Consider the following 18,404-nt stretch of genomic DNA (forward strand, 5'->3'; position numbering starts at 1 on the left):
ATCTGTGCCCAACAGTGCCACCCACAAGTGCCCAGCAGTGCCACTCACCTATGCCCAGCAGTGCCACCCATCAGTGCCGCCCAGCAGTGCCGTAAGTCAGTGCCCAGCAGTGCTGCCAGTCAGTGCCATCAGTCAATGCCACCCATCAGTGCCACCTATCAGTGCCCATCAGTGCCACCTATCAGTGCCCATCATTGTTGCATATCAGTGCTGCCTATCAGTGCCGCCGATCTGTGCCCATCAGTGCCCATCATTGTTGCATATCAGTGCCAGCTCATCAGTGCCACCTATCAGTGCCACCTCATCAGTGCCGCCTATCAGTGCCCATCAGCGCTGCCTATCAGTGCCCATCAGTGCCACCTATCAGTGCTGCCTATCAGTGCCCATCAGTGCAGTCTCATCAGTGCACATCTGTGAAGGAGAAAAATTACCTGTTTGCAAAATTTTATAATAGAAACAAAGAAAAAAATTTTTTTTTTCAACATTTCTGCTCTTTTTTTATTTATAGTGCAAAAAATAAAACACCCAGCAGTGAATACATACCACCAAAAGAAAGCTCTATTTGTGTGAAAAAATTATAAAAATGTCATATGGGTACAGTGGTGCATGACCGTGCAATTGTCACTCAAAGTGCGACAGTGCTTAAAGCTGAAAATTGGCCTGGACAGGAAGGGGGTATAAGTGCCCGGTAGGCGAGGGGTTAATGGGCTTTTCATTATTATCTTATTTTTGGCTGAGGTTCCACTTTATGTAACACTTACAGATCTTGTCCTTCCCCAGGCTGTGACTGGAGAGTGAAAGGAGAAGCAGTACAGTGATGAGCTGATCTCTGTGTCACATTGCTATCTCCTATCATGCTCCTTGATATCACCAGACTGTACACTTGTATGAAGCAGCACGGCAGTGGGCTTAAACACTGTGCTGCCACATATATACGGCACCACCTGCCTGGAGTTTGCATGTTCTCCCTGTGCTTGCGTGGGTTTCCTCTGGGTACTCTGGTTTCCTCCCACACTCCAAAGACATGCTGGTAGGTGAATTGGATCCTGTCTAAATTGGCCCTAGTATGTGTATGTATGAATGTGAGTTAGGGACCTTAGACTGTACGCCCCTTGAGGGTTAGGGACTGATGTGAATGTACAATATATATGTAAAGTGCTGTGTAAATTTATGGTGCTATATAAGTACCTGAAATAAATTAAAAAAAATATACTGTAGCATATGCACCCAGCTGGCGCCACTGTTCTGTGCTGGTAAGAGTGCTCAGCCGTGTACCCCAAGCAGGGGCGGACTGACAACTCATGGGGCCCCCGGGCAATAGGGGATCATGGGGCCCCTGTGTCCTTGCCCAAACTCAAAAAAGCCTATGAAAAAGGTACCAGGGGCATCTCATGGGGCCCCCTACTGACCCTGGGCCCTCAGGCAGTGCTCGAGTTTGCAAATGGTCAGTCCACCCCTGACCCCAAGTGTTGGGACCACTCCTTATGACAGGGGACCGGTAGAGTGGGCTTCTGATCACATGATCATGGTGACAGACGATCACAGTGATCACATGATTGGGAAGCCCCGGCATTAAGTCTCCTTTCCCTAGCTCTCCCGGGAGAAATGGGTTAAAGGCCAGTGACAGAGCAGATAGTAAAGCAAAGTTCAGGATGACAACACCCCAGCACCTTCAACCTCAGAAATTGAACTTCCAATATGTCTATCTTGACAAGCCTCTTTATACGAGGGACATTCAAGTCAAACCGGAAATTATAAGTTTATATAATAAAAGAACAAATTTCAAGGAGTGGAAACTGCATTTATTTTTCAACATACTCCCCTGCTACATTTATACACTTATCCCAGCATTTAACTAATGCCTGGAAAGCTTCGGCATAGAAAGATTTGTCAGTACGCCTGAACCATCCTAGGACACCAATACAAAAGACTAAAAAAGGTTAACCAAGGGCTTGAACAGCCGATATAGGAGGGATTAAGTTAAAAAACACCCAATATTAATATCGGCTGCCATATGATCGCTGACTCACCCATAAAAAGCATAAGTAAAAATTGGTGGGTGTGGTCACCGAAACTCATACTCGATACATATGTGCATAGGGAGGAGAGTTCCCCAAAAAAGGTAGTTTCATATGGGACCATGCAGCTTTATCAAAGGACATTGTTAGAAAATTTTCCAATAAAGCTGCATGGTCCCACATGAAACTACCTTTTTTGGGGAACTCTTCTCCCTATGCACATACCCATCCTAGGACAGCCGGCTTCACTTCGTCATCATTGTGTTCACTGTTCCCACAGAAAGATTTGTCTCATTGCAATTTCATGACAAGTAATGTGTCGATTATCCAGGATCAGGCGTTACATGCGCTGAATGTTCACAGGAATGGCTGCTGTGGGCTGGGAACCACCATGGCCGGGATGGTTCCTGAGGGACGTACGGACATCTTCTAAACGTTTACACCATTCTATGCTCCATATCCTCTGGTCCTGGCTCCTCTTTGCTCTATCTCCTCTGATCCTAGCTCCTCTCTGCTCCATCAGCTATGGTCCTAGCACTTCTCTGCTCCATCTAATCTAGTCTCCTGGTCCTGGCTCCTCTTTGCTCCATCTCCTCTAATCCTAGCTCCTCTCTGCTCCTTCTCCTCTGCTCCTGGCTCCTATATGCTTCAACTCCTCTGGTCCTGGTTTATCTCTGCTTCATCTCCTCTAATCCTGGATCCTCCATGCTCCATCTCATCTGGTCCTGGCTCCTCTATTCTATATCTCCTCTGGTCCTGGCTCCTCTCTGCTTCATCTCCTCTGATCTTGGCTCCTCTCTGCTTCATCTCCTCTAGTCCTAGCTTCCCTCTGCTACATCTACTCTGGTCCTGGCTCCTCTATTCTCCAACTCCTCTGGTCCTGGCTCCTCTCTGCTTCCTCTCCTCTAATCCTGGATCCTCTATGCTCAATCTAATCTGGTCCTGGCTCCTATATTCTATATCTCCTTTGTGCAATTTAATCTCAGTATAAATACAGCTGTTCTGTGAAGCCCTCAAAGGTTTGTTAGAGAACATTAGTGGAAAACAGAATCATGAAAGCCAAGGAACACACCAGACAGGTCAGGGATAAAGTTGTGGAGAAGTTTAAAGCAGGATTAGGTTATAAAAAAAATCTCAAGCTTTGCACATCTCACGGAGCACTGTTCAGTCCATCATCTGAAAATGGAAAGAGTATGGCACAACTGTAAACCTACCAAGACATGGCCATCCATCTAAATTGACAGGTCGGGCGAGGAGAGCATTCATCAGAGAAGCAGCCAAGAGGCCCATGGTAACTCTGGAGGAGCTTCAAAGATCCAGAGCTCAGGGGGCAGAATCTGTCCACAGGACAACTATTAGTTGTGCACGCCACAAATCTGGCCTTTATGGAAGAGTGGCAAGAAGAAAGCCATTGTTGGAAGAAAGCCATAAGAAGTCCAGTTTGCAGTTTGCGAGAAGCCATGTGGGGGACACAGCAAATATGTGGAAGAAGGGGCTCTGGTCAGATGAGACCAAAATTGAACATTTTGGCCTAAAAGCAAAACGTAATGTGTGGTGAAGAATTAACACTGCACATCACCCTAAACACACCATCCCCACCGTGAAACATGGTGGTGACAGCATCATGTTGTGGGGATGCTTTTCTTCAGCAGGGACAGGGAAGCTGGTCACAGTTGATGGGAAGATGGATGGAGCCAAATACAGGGCAATCTTAGAAGAAAACTTGTTGAAGTCTGCATAAGACTTGCGACTGGGGCAGAGGTTCACCTTCCAGAAGGACAACGACCCTAAACATCCAGCCAGAGCTACAATGGAATGGTTTAGATCAAAGCATATCCATGTGTTGGAATGGCCCAGTCACAGTCCAGACCTAAATCCAATGGAGAATCTGTGGCAAGACTTGAATATTGGTGTTCACAGACGCTCTCCATCCAATCTGACAGAGCTTGAGCTATTTTTCAAAGAACAATGTAAGAAATGTCCCTCTCTAGATGTGCAAAGCTGTTAGAGACATCCCCAAAAAAACTTGCAGCTGTAATTGCAGCGAAATGGGGTCCTACAAATGCTGCCACATTTATTGGTCAAAAATTTTGAAAACCATTTCTCCTTTTCCTTCCACTTCACAATTATGTGTCACTTTGTGTTGGTCTATCACATAAAATCCCAATAAAATATATTTACGTTTTTGGTTGTGACATACCAAAATGTGGAAAACTTCAAGGGGTATGAATACTTTTTCAAGGCACTGTACCCTAATGATTGAATTGTCTTTGGGTGGACTTATCCCTTTAAAATATACAAATATTAAATCCACTAATTCTCAGCACACAACCATTTGCAATAATACGTAGTGCTATTGTAGATTTAATGACGATGAAATTGGACTTTAATCCTCTTACGCCGTATGTACAGGTGCACTGCTGACTGTAACAAAAGTCTCGGAATTCAACTCAGCCGGGGCCTAAATCCTATTTTCTCTTGAGCAGACTCTCAACACCATTATATACCACATATATATATATATATATATATATATATATATATACACATATATGAATATATATACACATACATATACACACACTATGCTGCCAAAAGTATTTAGACACCCCTAGAATCATTGGATTCAAGTATTCCAATCCCCTCCATGGCCACAGGTGTAAAAAATCAAGCACCTAGGCAGGCTGCTTCTACAAACATGCCACCTGTGCAATAAGTCCATCCGTGACATTTCCTGGCTACTAAATATTCCACGCTCAACTGTTAGTGGTATTATAACAAAGTGGAAGCAACTGGGAACAACAGCAACTCAGCCACCAAAGTGGTAGGCCACGTAAAATGACAGAACGGGTGAGCACATGCTGAATTGCCCAGTGCGCAGAAGTCAACAACTGTCTGCAGACTCAATAGCTAAAGATCTCTAAACTTTGTATGGCCTTCAGATTAGCACAACAACAGTGTGTAGAGAGTTTCATGGAATGGGTTTCCATGGCCGAGCAGCTGCATCCAAGACTTATATCACCAAGTGCAATGCAAAGCGCCGGATGCCGTGGTGTAAAGTGCACCACCCCTGGACTCTAGAGCAGTGGAAACGTGTTCTCTGGAGTGACGAATCACGCTTCTTTGTCCAGAAATCCGATGTACGAGTCTGGGTTTGGTGGTTGCCAGGAGAATGGTACTTGCCTGAATCCATTGTGCCAAGTGTAAAGCTTGGTGGAGGGGGGATTATGGTGTGGGGTTGTTTTACAGTGGTTGGGCTTGGCCCCCTAGTTCCAGTGAAGGGAACTCTTAAAGTGTCAGCATACCAAGATATTTTGGACAATTTCATGCTCCCAACTTTGTGGGAACAGTTTGGGGATGGCCCCTTCCTGTTCCAACATAACTGCGCACCAGTGCACAAAGCAAAGTCCATAAAGACATGGATGAGCAAGTTTGGGGTGGAGGAACTTGACTGGCCTGCACAGAGTCCTGACCTCAACCCCATAGAACACCTTTAGAGTGGAAACTGTGAGCCAGGTCTTCTCGTCTGACATTAGTGCCTGACCTCACAAATGCAATTCTGGAAGAATGGCCAAACATTTCCATAGACATCCTCCTAAACCTTGTGGACAGCCTTCCCAGAAGAGTTGAAGCTGTGATAGCTGCAAAGGGCGGGGCCAACTCAATATTGAACCCTACGGACTACGACTGGGATGCCATTAAAGTTCATGTGCGGGTAAAGGCAGGCAGCCCAATACTTTTGGCAATATAGTGAATATATAGGGGATTCTAGGCACACTTACAGACTAGCAAGCTAAAACAACATGTTTCAGCAACATGCTAAAAACAGAGGTTTAAGGCTTACAACACAAGTTTGTAGACACCCAACCTTCTCACCAAAATGCTCTCTCTTTGGATATCCCATTTCAAAACCATGGGAATTAACATGAAGTTGGCTCTATAAAAATCTCTGCTCTTCTGGGAAGGCTTTACACAATATTTTGGAAGGTGTATGTGGCAATAGGGGTCCATTCAGCCAAAAGAACAGTAGTGAGGTTAGGTATTGATGTTGGATGACAGGGCCTGGTTCATAGTCAGTGTTCCAATTCATCCTGAAGGTATTTAGTAGGGTTGAGGTCAAGGCACTATGGAGGTCACTCAAGTTCCTCCACACCAAACTCATCAAACCATGTCTTTATGGATTTGGCTTTGTGTTGGCTGTACAGTGTATGCATATATAGAGATAGAAAGATAGAACTTAACTATTAATCTTCCTATAATACCCCCACCACCAACCTTGGTATACGTTTTGGAGATGCATAGAGTATTGGTGCTACCCGTCCTGTAAAAAGGCTACTTCCATTACTCCTAGAAGGCTTCTGCAGCAGCCATGTGTGAGTTGGAACATTTGAGTTTTTAACACATTAAAGAAGAACTCCAGGATAGGCAAAAAAATCACCCCTTTGTACACCCCCTACACAAAACACTAAACAGTCATTAAAACTTTGAAAATACTTACCATTTAGGAGAAAAGTCTAATTGAATTTTCATGGCCTTGTCTCTCTAATTCAAAAGATAACAGCATCTGCTCTGCCAAGGAGGAGGTATACCAGCAAGGATTACATCATATCCTCTCCTCTCTCTTTCTGCAATAAAAGTAAACTACAGTTCCCATCAACCACAGGAAATTGTAGTGAATGTGGGCGGGTACACTAGGCCTGTGCATGTTGAATGTGTCTGAGAGTCTCGTTCTGCCCACCACTACAAGTGGGGCTGAATGACATCACTGCTTCCTGGAGAAAGAACTACAGAAGGGATGTGCCAAGACCAGTGGCTGGGGGAATAGAAAGCATAGCAGCCACTGATCTTAAAAACAGGAAACCAAAGAGAATTAACGGTTTGATTTGAAAATAAATAGGCTATTTTAGAGCAACTACTGAGTGAACTAGAAGAGGGATGACATATTCAGTGAAGGTAGGAAATCACCAACAAGGACACATAAAGACGTTTTTGCCCGGAGTTCTGCTTTAAGCATATGCAAGCATTAGGATACTGCAGACCTCATGGGGACAAATCAAGTCACTGATAGAGGTTGTACAGAGATTGGACAAGTTGTATGAGGGGGCACAGACATGTATCTCTATTCTGCACTCCTCTCGTTGTTTCATGAAGACTTCTTACTAGCAGTATATTTTACGCACCCCCATGTCCCTTTGATTGGGAGTGTTCATGATGTGCCCTGATTTGAAACTGTACAGCTGGCTACATACATTACAATCTGATTGTACAATCTCCTTTAGGTCTACCAGCAATGGCTGTATAAACCTTAAAGCTGGTCAGATGTACTACACTATTCTATGGGTATAACACTCAAAAATCGAGTTAAAGAAATGGCCACAACAAAATTCAAAGCATTATTAAACCAAACACTGGAATAGGTTCTTTTACAGTATCTGATGGTGGAAGTTAAGCCTTGTACACATGGTGAGAATATCGGATGAATGATTGTCAGCTATTTTTTTTTTTGGTATTCTAGTCTCATATCAAAATGCCTAGTATAGACCATAAGAAAATCGGACAAAAAATATCACTTCCGAAGTGATTGTCTGATAATCTGATCGTTAGTACACAGCTTTCAAGAGCTGGTCAAGACAGTTCATGCAAAATTATCTGAAGGGACAAGAACAGTGGTGTCCCTAGGGGGAGCGGGCCGCACCGGGTGACACCATCACAGGGGGTGCAGGAGCAGGATGCCAGTAGAGCTTCTGGGCTCTGTGATGGTCCTGGACAGTTATTGTGGTGATCCCGGATTCCCGGCACAGTGAGAGCTGCCCCCAGTGTAGCGGTAAAATGAGTATCTCGAACCCGTGAAGATATGTATCCCCTGAAGCAACTGTGCATGTGTTGGTTGGCTGAAGAAGCCAATTGCCGACTTTAGAACAGAGCTGCCACAGTCAACCCCTTACGGGCTGCAAACCGCTGAAGCTGATCCTGTGGATCACTATGGGTTGCAAGATCAGTTAACAACGCATAGGTTCAACCAGGGGTGGACTGACAACTCATGGGGCCCCTGGGCAATAGGGGATCATGGGGCCCCTGTTTCCTTGCCCAAACTCAAAAAAACCTATGAAAAAGGTACCAGGGGCATCTCATGGGGCCCCCTACTGACCCCGGGCCCTCGGGCAGTGCCTGAGTTTCCAAATGGTCAGTCTGCCCCTGGGTGCAATGATATTCTCATCGTGTGTACTAAACTTAGAGTTACGAAAATTCTCGTAAGACAGAATACAACTTCAGAAGTGATGTAATGCATTGTATTGTAACGTATTCTTTCGTTTCCAAGCATGTGTGGTCTTGGTCGCTTGATTTTTTTTTTGGACAAATACTGTACTGATTAAACGAAAATTGTTTGTTCTGTTATCGTATGAGAACATATTTTGTGCTTGTCCCTGGCTTTTTTTGCATGAACTGTCGTGATTAACTTTCGAAAGCTGTGTACTAACGATCAGATTATTGGACGATCGCTTCAAAAGCGGTATTTTTCGGCCACTTTTTTCATTGTGTGAGCTAGGCATTACACTTGAGTTCCTAGCTCCACCAACTGCAGCTGCTGCTCTCATTTTCTCTGTTAGATATTTCAATTCATTATAAGAATTTCTAGAGAATACTACTGAAGAGTGAGGCTCCCCGTGTGTGAGAAGTGGGCACAGCTGGGATCTGTGGTGAAGGGATCCGCCTTCAATAATTCCTGGCAGATACTGTATATAAGGCAAAGGGTGGTTTAGTCCACCAACTCCTACGAATAATATAAAACAGTTTTGACTGACCCTTTAATTATGATCAGGACTTCCTACATCTAGTGAAGACTTTTGTATTTACTCCACTGATTTTGTCTTATCTTACTTTCATGCAGTATGCTCAATATGCTGAGATTGTGAACTTCACCCTACCAGATGGAACGGTCCGAAGTGGACAAGTTCTGGAGGTCGTTGGTTCCAAGGCTATTATCCAGGTATCTTCTTCATTATTTGTCTGTGTCAAGTTCATCTATTCTTTCTAATTCTACTTCCTTCTGTATCTTAGCTCACCTTTGACCTGCTCCATCTCCACAAACCCCAACATTTGTTAATCCATCCCTACTAGTTCCACCTGTAACCGTATTCTATCACCACCTTACCACTGTTCCATCACCACTAGCCACACCTTACCACTGATAAATCTCCAAAAGCCCAAACATTTTGTTACTTCATCCCTACTAGTTCCATCTCCAGCCCTATTCCATTACCACTAGTTACACCTTACCACTGATAAATCTCCAAAAGCCCAAACATTTTGTTACTGCATCCCTACTAGTTCCATCTCCAGCCCTATTCCATTACCACTAGTTACACCTTACCACTGATAAATCTCCAAAAGCCCAAACATTTTGTTACTGCATCCCTACTAGTTCCATCTCCAGCCCTATTCCATTACCACTAGCTACACCTTACCACTACTACATCTCCACAAGCAAAACTTCTTCCCAGCTGTATCTGCCCTAGCCAGGCCTCCTCATTAATCCAACTTAATTAACCACGTGACCTACCTGGAGTGCTAAACCATGTGTCACTTTAACTTTCCTACATTTCCGCTAACCACACATCTTTCCTGCTTAATATTTTCTAGTTATAACACATTAATGCTCCATCTTCTCTGGCTGCACCTACCTATATCAGTTCTAGCTCATGTTTTATCTCTGTGAGCCCCTAGGTCCTTCTTTTCCTTCTGTTAGCACCTTATGTTTGCTAATTCCTTCTACCCCCTGTTTTATCTCAATAAACCCCTTACTGCTCTATCTCCTTTAACCTCTTGACCTCTTTCATCCATCTTCGCTACCTCAATCGCCTCTCTGATCTATCTCCCATAGGCCCAACTTCTTCGCTCTCCATCATTTCTAGTTCCTATCTCATCATGAATCCATCTTCAGTGACCTCCATCTTCCTTATCCATCTTCACTGGACCTTATGTGTTCCTTTTCCTCAATCACTAGCCACATATCTACCCTGTCTCTCTCCTCTCTGCCCAGTTTCTTCACTGTTCCATCATACTTTTCCAGACTGGCTACCTTTTTTCTCTCCAATGTCTCTACAACCTGTCCACTACATTGCAACGGTCTTACCCCCTACAAATTCCATAACCACTGGCACTACTTCCTCCCTGCTCCATCTTCTTTGGCATTGTTTCCTCTCTGCTCCATTTCCACTGGCCCATTTCCCCTCTACTGCATCTCCTCTGTCCCTGTCAATTCATGCATCAACACTTCAGACCCCAAATCCTTCATGCTCAATGTCTGCTGTTCCTACCTCTTCCTTGCTTTATCTCCTCAAAGTCTTCTCCTCTCTTCTCCATCCCCTCTTCTACTCTGGCCAGGCTTCTCTGAGCTACATTTCCTCTGGTCTTATCTTGTCCCTGCTCTATTTTCTTAGGTCATAACTACCCTCCTTCTTTTTTCTTTTGTTCAAGCCCTGTGGTCCTATCTCCTTGCTCCATGTTTTTTGGCTCAGCTTGGTTCATCTCCTCTAGTCATATGCCCTCTCTGCTCCATCCCCTCTGATCCTAGCTCCTTCCTGCTCCATCTCCACTGGTCCTGGGTCCTTGCTGTTCCACCTCCACTAGTCCTGGGTCCTCTCTACTCCACATCTACTAGTCTTGGGTTCCCTCTGCTCCATCTCCACAGGTCCTGGGTCTTCTATGTTCCATCTCCTCTGGTCCTGGGTCCTCTCTTCTTGATTTCCTTTGGTCCTGGGTCCTCTCTGCTCCATGTTACCTGGTCCTGACTCCTCTGCTCCATCTCCCCTGGTCCTGGGTAGTCTATGCTGCACCTTCTCTGGTCCTGACTCCTCTATGTTCCATCACCTCTGGTCCTGGGTCCTCTCTGCTCCATCTCATCTGGTCCTGGTTCCTCTCTGCTCTGCTCCTGGCCCATTACTATTTCATCTTCTATGGCCATGTTTTCTTTCTGTTTCATCTCATATAGTTCTACCTCTTCATTAGTCCATCTCCCTATATCCTACTACCTCCCTGGTTTGTCTTCTCTGGCCCTAGTTCTTCCATGCTCCATGCCCCCTGTACCCAACCCGACACTTTTACCATCTCCTTGTCATTTTCCCACCGCACACATACTTGGCTAGAGATTGATTTCAAAGGCAGTGTGATATTAATTTTAATGTACAATGAGCAAAGGTTCAACTTTTCCTAATACAATTAACCATAGATGAAGCCTCACAGGAGAGCAATACTAAGTATATTATACCTGCTTCTGTTACTCCCAGCCTAACCCTACTGTCTACAGAGTAGTGAATGTCCATGCTGAAACATGTAGTTCTACATCAGCAGTTTTCCCACTCTCTGACTCTCTTCTGTGTTAGGAAGCTTGCACTGCTGACCTGTGCACAACCTCTCTTGGCAACCCGCCAAAGCTTCCCTCACTTAATCCCAGCGAGACCTCTGCACAGCCCTGCTAATCCCATTAGAGAGTCAGCCTCGGAGCCGAGCGAGCAGGAGCAGCTTAGAATCAGTCACACACTGAAAAACAGAACATTCTTCGCTCAGCCCGGGCACACGAATCTCATTAAAGCTGCGATTTGCAGGTTATTTCAGAAAACAGTGTCAAATATTGGAGCTATCATGTTTATCAAGTTATTCCTAAGCAATATTCCACAGCAATTTTCTACAGCCTCAGTAAAGAGAACCTGTCTCTCAACCATTATTCTTATTGGCCTTCAGGGCCACCATTAGAAATGTCTACCTGACGGGCCACCCCATATCACCTGAACACAAACAGGACCTGTGCCCTTCCTTGTAATCATAGAGCCAACACCCTGCACCAGAGAAGGAGGGAGGCCAATGCTGACCACGTGGTCTTGTATGCCGCCATTACATCTACTCTATGCTGCATCACAAGCGGTCTGCACACACCTCTTCCTGTCTGATGAGCTCTACAAATTTGGAAGAGTACAAGGGAAGCTTAAAGATAAACGACATGGGCAATTACTTCCCTTCTGTCACTGAAATATTAGATTTACCTTACAAGTCTCTCCTGTAGGGCCCCATTAAAAATCACCTTATAGGCAGCCCCTGAATACTTAGAGGGATATAGGTAGAATGCCCGTACTGGGCCCAGGGTCAGAATACTTAGAGGGATATAGGTAGAATGCCCGTACTGGGTCCAGGGTCAGAATACTTAGAGGGATATAGGTGGAATGCCCGTACTGGGCCCAGGGTCAGAATACTTAGAGGGATATAGGTAGAATGCCCGTACTGGGTCCAGGGTCAGAATACTCATAGGGGTACAGGTAGAATGTCTGTACTGGGCCCAGGGTCAGAATACTTAGAGGGGTATAGGTAGAATGCCTGTACTGGGCCCAGGGTCAGAATACTTAGAGGGATATAGGTAGAATGCCCGTACTGGGCCTAGGGTCAGAATACTTAGAGGGATATAGGTAGAATGCCCATACTGGGCCCAGGGTCAGGGCCCAGGGTCAGAATACTTAGAGGGATATAGGTAGAATGCCCGTACTGGGCCCAGGGTCAGAATACTTAGAGGGATATAGGTAGAATGCCCGTACTGGGCCCAGGGTCAGAATTCTTAGAGGGATATAGGTAGAATGCTCGTACTGAGCCCAGGGTCAGAATACTTAGAGGGATATAGGTAGAATGCCAATACTGGGCCCAAGGTCAGGGTCCAGGGTCAGAATACTTAGAGGGATATAGGTAGAATGCCCGTACTGGGCCCAGGGTCAGAATACTTAGAGGGATATAGGTAGAATGCCGTACTGGGCCCAGGGTCAGGGCCCAGGGTCAGAATACTTAGAGGGATATAGGTAGAATGCCCATACTGGGCCCAGGGTCAGAATACTTAGAGGGATATAGGTAGAATGCCCGTACTGGGCCCAGGGTCAGAATACTTAGAGGGATATAGGTAGAATGCCCGTACAGGGCCCAGGGTCAGAATACGTAGAGGGATATAGGTAGAATGCCCGTACTGGGCCCAGGGTCAGAATATTTAGAGGGATATAGGTAGAATTCCCGTACTGGGCCCAGGGTCAGAATACTTAGAGGGGTATAGGTAGAATGCCCGTACTGGGCTCAGAGTCAGAATACTTAGAGGGATATAGGTAGAATGACCGTACTGGGCCCAGGGTCAGAATACTTAGAGGGATATAGGTAGAATGACTGTACTGGGCCCAGGGTCAGAATACTTAGAGGGATATAGGTAGAATGCTCGTACTGGGCCCAGGGTCAGAATACTTAGAGGGGTACAGGTAGAATGTCCGTACTGGGCCCAGAGTCAGAATACTTAGAGGGATATAGGTAGAATGTCCGTACTGGGCCCAGGGTCAGAATACTTAGAGGGATATAGGTAGAATGCCCGTACTGGGCCCAGGGTCAGAATACTTAGAGGGATATAGGTAGAATGCCCGTACTGGGCCCAGGGTCAGAATACTTAGAGGGGTACAGGTAGAATGACCGTACTGGGCCCAGGGTCAGAATACTTAGAGGGATATAGGTAGAATGCCCGTACTGGGTCCAGGGTCAGAATACTTAGAGGGATATAGGTAGAATGCCCGTACTGGGTCCAGGGTCAGAATACTCATAGGGGTACAGGTAGAATGTCTGTACTGGGCCCAGGGTCAGAATACTTAGAGGGGTATAGGTAGAATGCCTGTACTGGGCCCAGGGTCAGAATACTTAGAGGGATATAGGTAGAATGCCCGTACTGGGCCCAGGGTCAGAATACTTAGAGGGATATAGGTAGAATGCCCATACTGGGCCCAGGGTCAGGGCCCAGGGTCAGAATACTTAGAGGGATATAGGTAGAATGCCCGTACTGGGCCCAGGGTCAGAATACTTAGAGGGATATAGGTAGAATGCCCGTACTGGGCCCAGGGTCAGAATTCTTAGAGGGATATAGGTAGAATGCTCGTACTGAGCCCAGGGTCAGAATACTTAGAGGGATATAGGTAGAATGCCAATACTGGGCCCAAGGTCAGGGTCCAGGGTCAGAATACTTAGAGGGATATAGGTAGAATGCCCGTACTGGGCCCAGGGTCAGAATACTTAGAGGGATATAGGTAGAATGCCCGTACTGGGCCCAGGGTCAGGGCCCAGGGTCAGAATACTTAGAGGGATATAGGTAGAATGCCCATACTGGGCCCAGGGTCAGAATACTTAGAGGGATATAGGTAGAATGCCCGTACTGGGCCCAGGGTCAGAATACTTAGAGGGATATAGGTAGAATGCCCGTACAGGGCCCAGGGTCAGAATACGTAGAGGGATATAGGTAGAATGCCCGTACTGGGCCCAGGGTCAGAATATTTAGAGGGATATAGGTAGAATTCCCGTACTGGGCCCAGGGTCAGAATACTTAGAGGGGTATAGGTAGAATGCCCGTACTGGGCTCAGAGTCAGAATACTTAGAGGGATATAGGTAGAATGACCGTACTGGGCCCAGGGTCAGAATACTTAGAGGGATATAGGTAGAATGACTGTACTGGGCCCAGGGTCAGAATACTTAGAGGGATATAGGTAGAATGCTCGTACTGGGCCCAGGGTCAGAATACTTAGAGGGGTACAGGTAGAATGTCCGTACTGGGCCCAGAGTCAGAATACTTAGAGGGATATAGGTAGAATGCCCGTACTGGGCCCAGGGTCAGAATACTTAGAGGGGTACAGGTAGAATGTCCGTACTGGGCCCAGAGTCAGAATACTTAGAGGGATATAGGTAGAATGCCCGTACTGGGCCCAGAGTCAGAATACTTAGAGGGATATAGGTAGAATGCCCGTACTGGGCCCAGGGTCAGAATACTTAGAGGGATATAGGTAGAATGCCCATACTGGGCCCAGGGTCAGAATACTTAGAGGGGTATAGGTAGAATGCCCGTACTGGACCCAGGGTCAGAATACTTAGAGGGGTACAGGTAGAATGTCCGTACTGGGCCCAGAGTCAGAGTACTTAGAGAGATATAGGTAGAATGCCCGTACTGGGCCCAGGGTCAGAATACTTAGAGGGGTACAGGTAGAATGTCCGTACTGGGCCCAGAGTCAGAATACTTAGAGGGATATAGGTAGAATGTCCGTACTGGGCCCAGGGTCAGAATACTTAGAGGGATATAGGTAGAATGCCCGTACTGGGCCCAGGGTCAGAATACTTAGAGGGATATAGGTAGAATGCTCGTACTGGGCCCAAGGTCAGAATACTTAGAGGGATATAGGTAGAATGCCCGTACTGGGCCCAGGGTCAGAATACTTAGAGGGAGATAAGTAGAATGTCCGTACTGGGCCCAGGGTCAGAATACTTAGAGGGATATAGGTAGAATGCCGGTACTGGGCCCAGGGTCAGAATACTTAGAGGGATATAGGTAGAATTCCTGTACTGGGCCCAGGGTCAGAATACTTAGAGGGATATAGGTAGAATGCCCATACGGGGCCCAGGGTCAGAATACTTAGAGGCATATAGGTAGAATGCCGTACTGGGCCCAGGGTCAGGGCCCAGGGTCAGAATACTTATAGGGATATAGGTAGAATGCCCGTACTGGGCCCAGGGTCAGGGCCCAGGGTCAGAATACTTAGAGGGATATAGGTAGAATGACCGTACTGGGCCCAGGGTCAGAATACTTAGAGGGATATAGGTAGAATGACTGTACTGGGCCCAGGGTCAGAATACTTAGAGGGGTACAGGTAGAATGTCCGTACTGGGCCCAGAGTCAGAATACTTAGAGGGGTACAGGTAGAATGTCCGTACTGGGCCCAGAGTCAGAATACTTAGAGGGATATAGGTAGAATGCCCGTACTGGGCCCAGGGTCAGAATACTTAGAGGGGTACAGGTAGAATGTCCGTACTGGGCCCAGAGTCAGAATACTTAGAGGGATATAGGTAGAATGTCCGTACTGGGCCCAGAGTCAGAATACTTAGAGGGATATAGGTAGAATGCCCGTACTGGGCCCAGAGTCAGAATACTTAGAGGGATATAGGTAGAATGCCCATACTGGGCCCAGGGTCAGAATACTTAGAGAGATATAGGTAGAATGCCCGTACTGGGCCCAGGGTCAGAATACTTAGAGGTGTACAGGTAGAATGCCCGTACTGGGCCCAGGGTCAGAATACTTAGAGGGGTACAGGTAGAATGTCCGTACTGGGCCCAGGGTCAGAATACTTAGAGGGATATAGGTAGAATGCCCGTACTGGGCCCAAGGTCAGAATACTTAGAGGGATATAGGTAGAATGCCCGTACTGGGCCCAGGGTCAGAATACTTAGAGGGAGATAAGTAGAATGTCCGTACTGGGCCCAGGGTCAGAATACTTAGAGGGATATAGGTAGAATGCCGGTACTGGGCCCAGGGTCAGAATACTTAGAGGGATATAGGTAGAATTCCTGTACTGGGCCCAGGGTCAGAATACTTAGAGGGATATAGGTAGAATGCCCATACGGGGCCCAGGGTCAGAATACTTAGAGGCATATAGGTAGAATGCCGTACTGGGCCCAGGGTCAGGGCCCAGGGTCAGAATACTTATAGGGATATAGGTAGAATGCCCGTACTGGGCCCAGGGTCAGGGCCCAGGGTCAGAATACTTAGAGGGATATAGGTAGAATGCCTGTACTGAGCCCAGGGTCAGGGCCTAGTATGGCCCCTGGCTACTTAACGAAGAAGCAGAATTTTCTCAATAATTTATTCACATATCTACAGGGCCACTGATAGGTGGTATAGGCAGTACTTCCTTATTGGACCTGGACCCCACTCCTACCCTGACAGGGTCAGGGCCTGGTATGCCCCTGGCTACTTAACAAATAAATAGAATGTTCACAATAAGCTGTTCAAATACCAACAGGACCACTGATAGGGGGTACAGGCAGACCGCCCGTACTGGTCCTGGGCCCCACTGCTGCCCCGATAGGGCCCAGTATGGTCCCTGGCTATTTAACGAATCAGTAGAATTTTCTGCATAAACTGTTCACATACCAACAGGACCACTGATAGGGGGCACAGGCAGTATGCCTTTACCAGGACCAGGCCCCATTACTGCCCCAATAGGAACTGGTTTGGCCCCTGACTATTTAATGGATAAGTAGAAATTTCTCAAAATCTTTTCCACCGTATAGGCGGTACGCCCAGACCAGTGGCCAGGCACCGCTGCTGCCCTGATAGGGTCAGGGCCTGGTATGCCCCTGGCTACTTAACAAATAAGTAGAATGTTCTCAATAACAGTTACCAACAGGACCACTGATAGGGGGTACAGGCAGTACGCTTGGATTGGGCCCTACTGCTGCCCCGATAGGGCCTAGTATGGCCCCTGGATACTTAACAAATAAGTCGAATTTTCTCAATAACCTGTTCACATGTCAACAAGGCTACTGATAAGGGGTATAGGCAGTACGCCCATACCGGGCCCGGGACCCACTGCTGCCCCGATAGGGCCCAGTATGGTACCTGGCTATTTAATGACTCAGTAGAATTTTCTGAATAACCTGTTCACATACTAACAGGGGCCACTGAGAGGGGTTATAGACCAGGCCCGGTCCCCATTGCTACCCGGATAAGGCTTGGTATGGTCCCTGGCTACCTAAAAACTAAGTCGAATTTTCACAATAACCTGTTAACACACCACCAGGACTGCTGATAGGGCCCAGGTCCCCTTGCTGACCCAATAAGGCTCAAGCTCTATCGGTGGCCCTATTGGTGGGTGAACAGGGTATTTGAGCAGCGGTGGGACCCAGGTCTGGTAAAGGCGTACCGCCTAAACCCCCTATTAGTGGCCCTGATGGTATGTTACCAGGTTACTGAAAAAACTGTACTTATACATTAGAGTATAAAAAAGTGAGCGCTTTCAATGTAAGCAGCTATTGCACTAAAGATGACCAAATAAAACCTCAGTCATAACAATAAATAAAGTGCAGCGCTAATAAATAGATAACATTGATAATAATAATGTCCGTATAGATAGATATTCTTATGTTGACAATCCGTGCATACAGTGCCCACTATGGCAGTACTTCAGTGCTTGTGCTTTAAAAGTGGGGTAAGAATACGCACTCACCAGATGCGTAGTGAAATTACGCATATAAATCAATCATCAGAGGTCCCCTTTAAGGAAGCGATTTAGGCCAGGTAAAGGAATATCCTCTGTCAGCCACCGCCTGGCGGTATCTCTAGCTGCCCACAGCGCGGGGTTCCTCAGGGCGCGGAGTCTAAGTCCCAATCTGCTTGTTCACCAGGGCCCCTGATGGTGGGGATGGACTTGGAGCAGACTGAGACCAGGTCGCGACCCCTGAGTACGTCCGGCTATGGTAGAGGTTACCGTCAGAGGTATGCAAGAAATAGAGCCTGACTAGAAGAGGCTGGCAGGCCTGGCAGCAGGGGATGGATGGGAGA

The 18,404-nt window shown here is 46.6% G+C and overlaps 1 protein-coding gene across 1 annotated transcript in view; it reads left to right on the forward strand.

Annotated features, from left to right (window-relative positions):
* ATP6V1B1 (ATPase H+ transporting V1 subunit B1) overlaps window positions 1-18,404 on the forward strand; it is a 140,447-nt gene that overhangs the window by 51,285 nt on the left and 70,758 nt on the right. Inside the window, exon 3 of the mRNA XM_089691167.1 lies at window positions 8,908-9,006. Coding sequence (XP_089547293.1) covers window positions 8,908-9,006 — 99 coding nt within the window. The remainder of the gene's footprint in view (window positions 1-8,907; window positions 9,007-18,404) is intronic.

This window comes from Staurois parvus, unplaced genomic scaffold (genome assembly GCF_062004578.1).
Source record: "Staurois parvus isolate SC_StPar_1 unplaced genomic scaffold, SC_StPar_1.0 ptg000552l, whole genome shotgun sequence".
NCBI lineage: Eukaryota > Metazoa > Chordata > Amphibia > Anura > Ranidae > Staurois > Staurois parvus.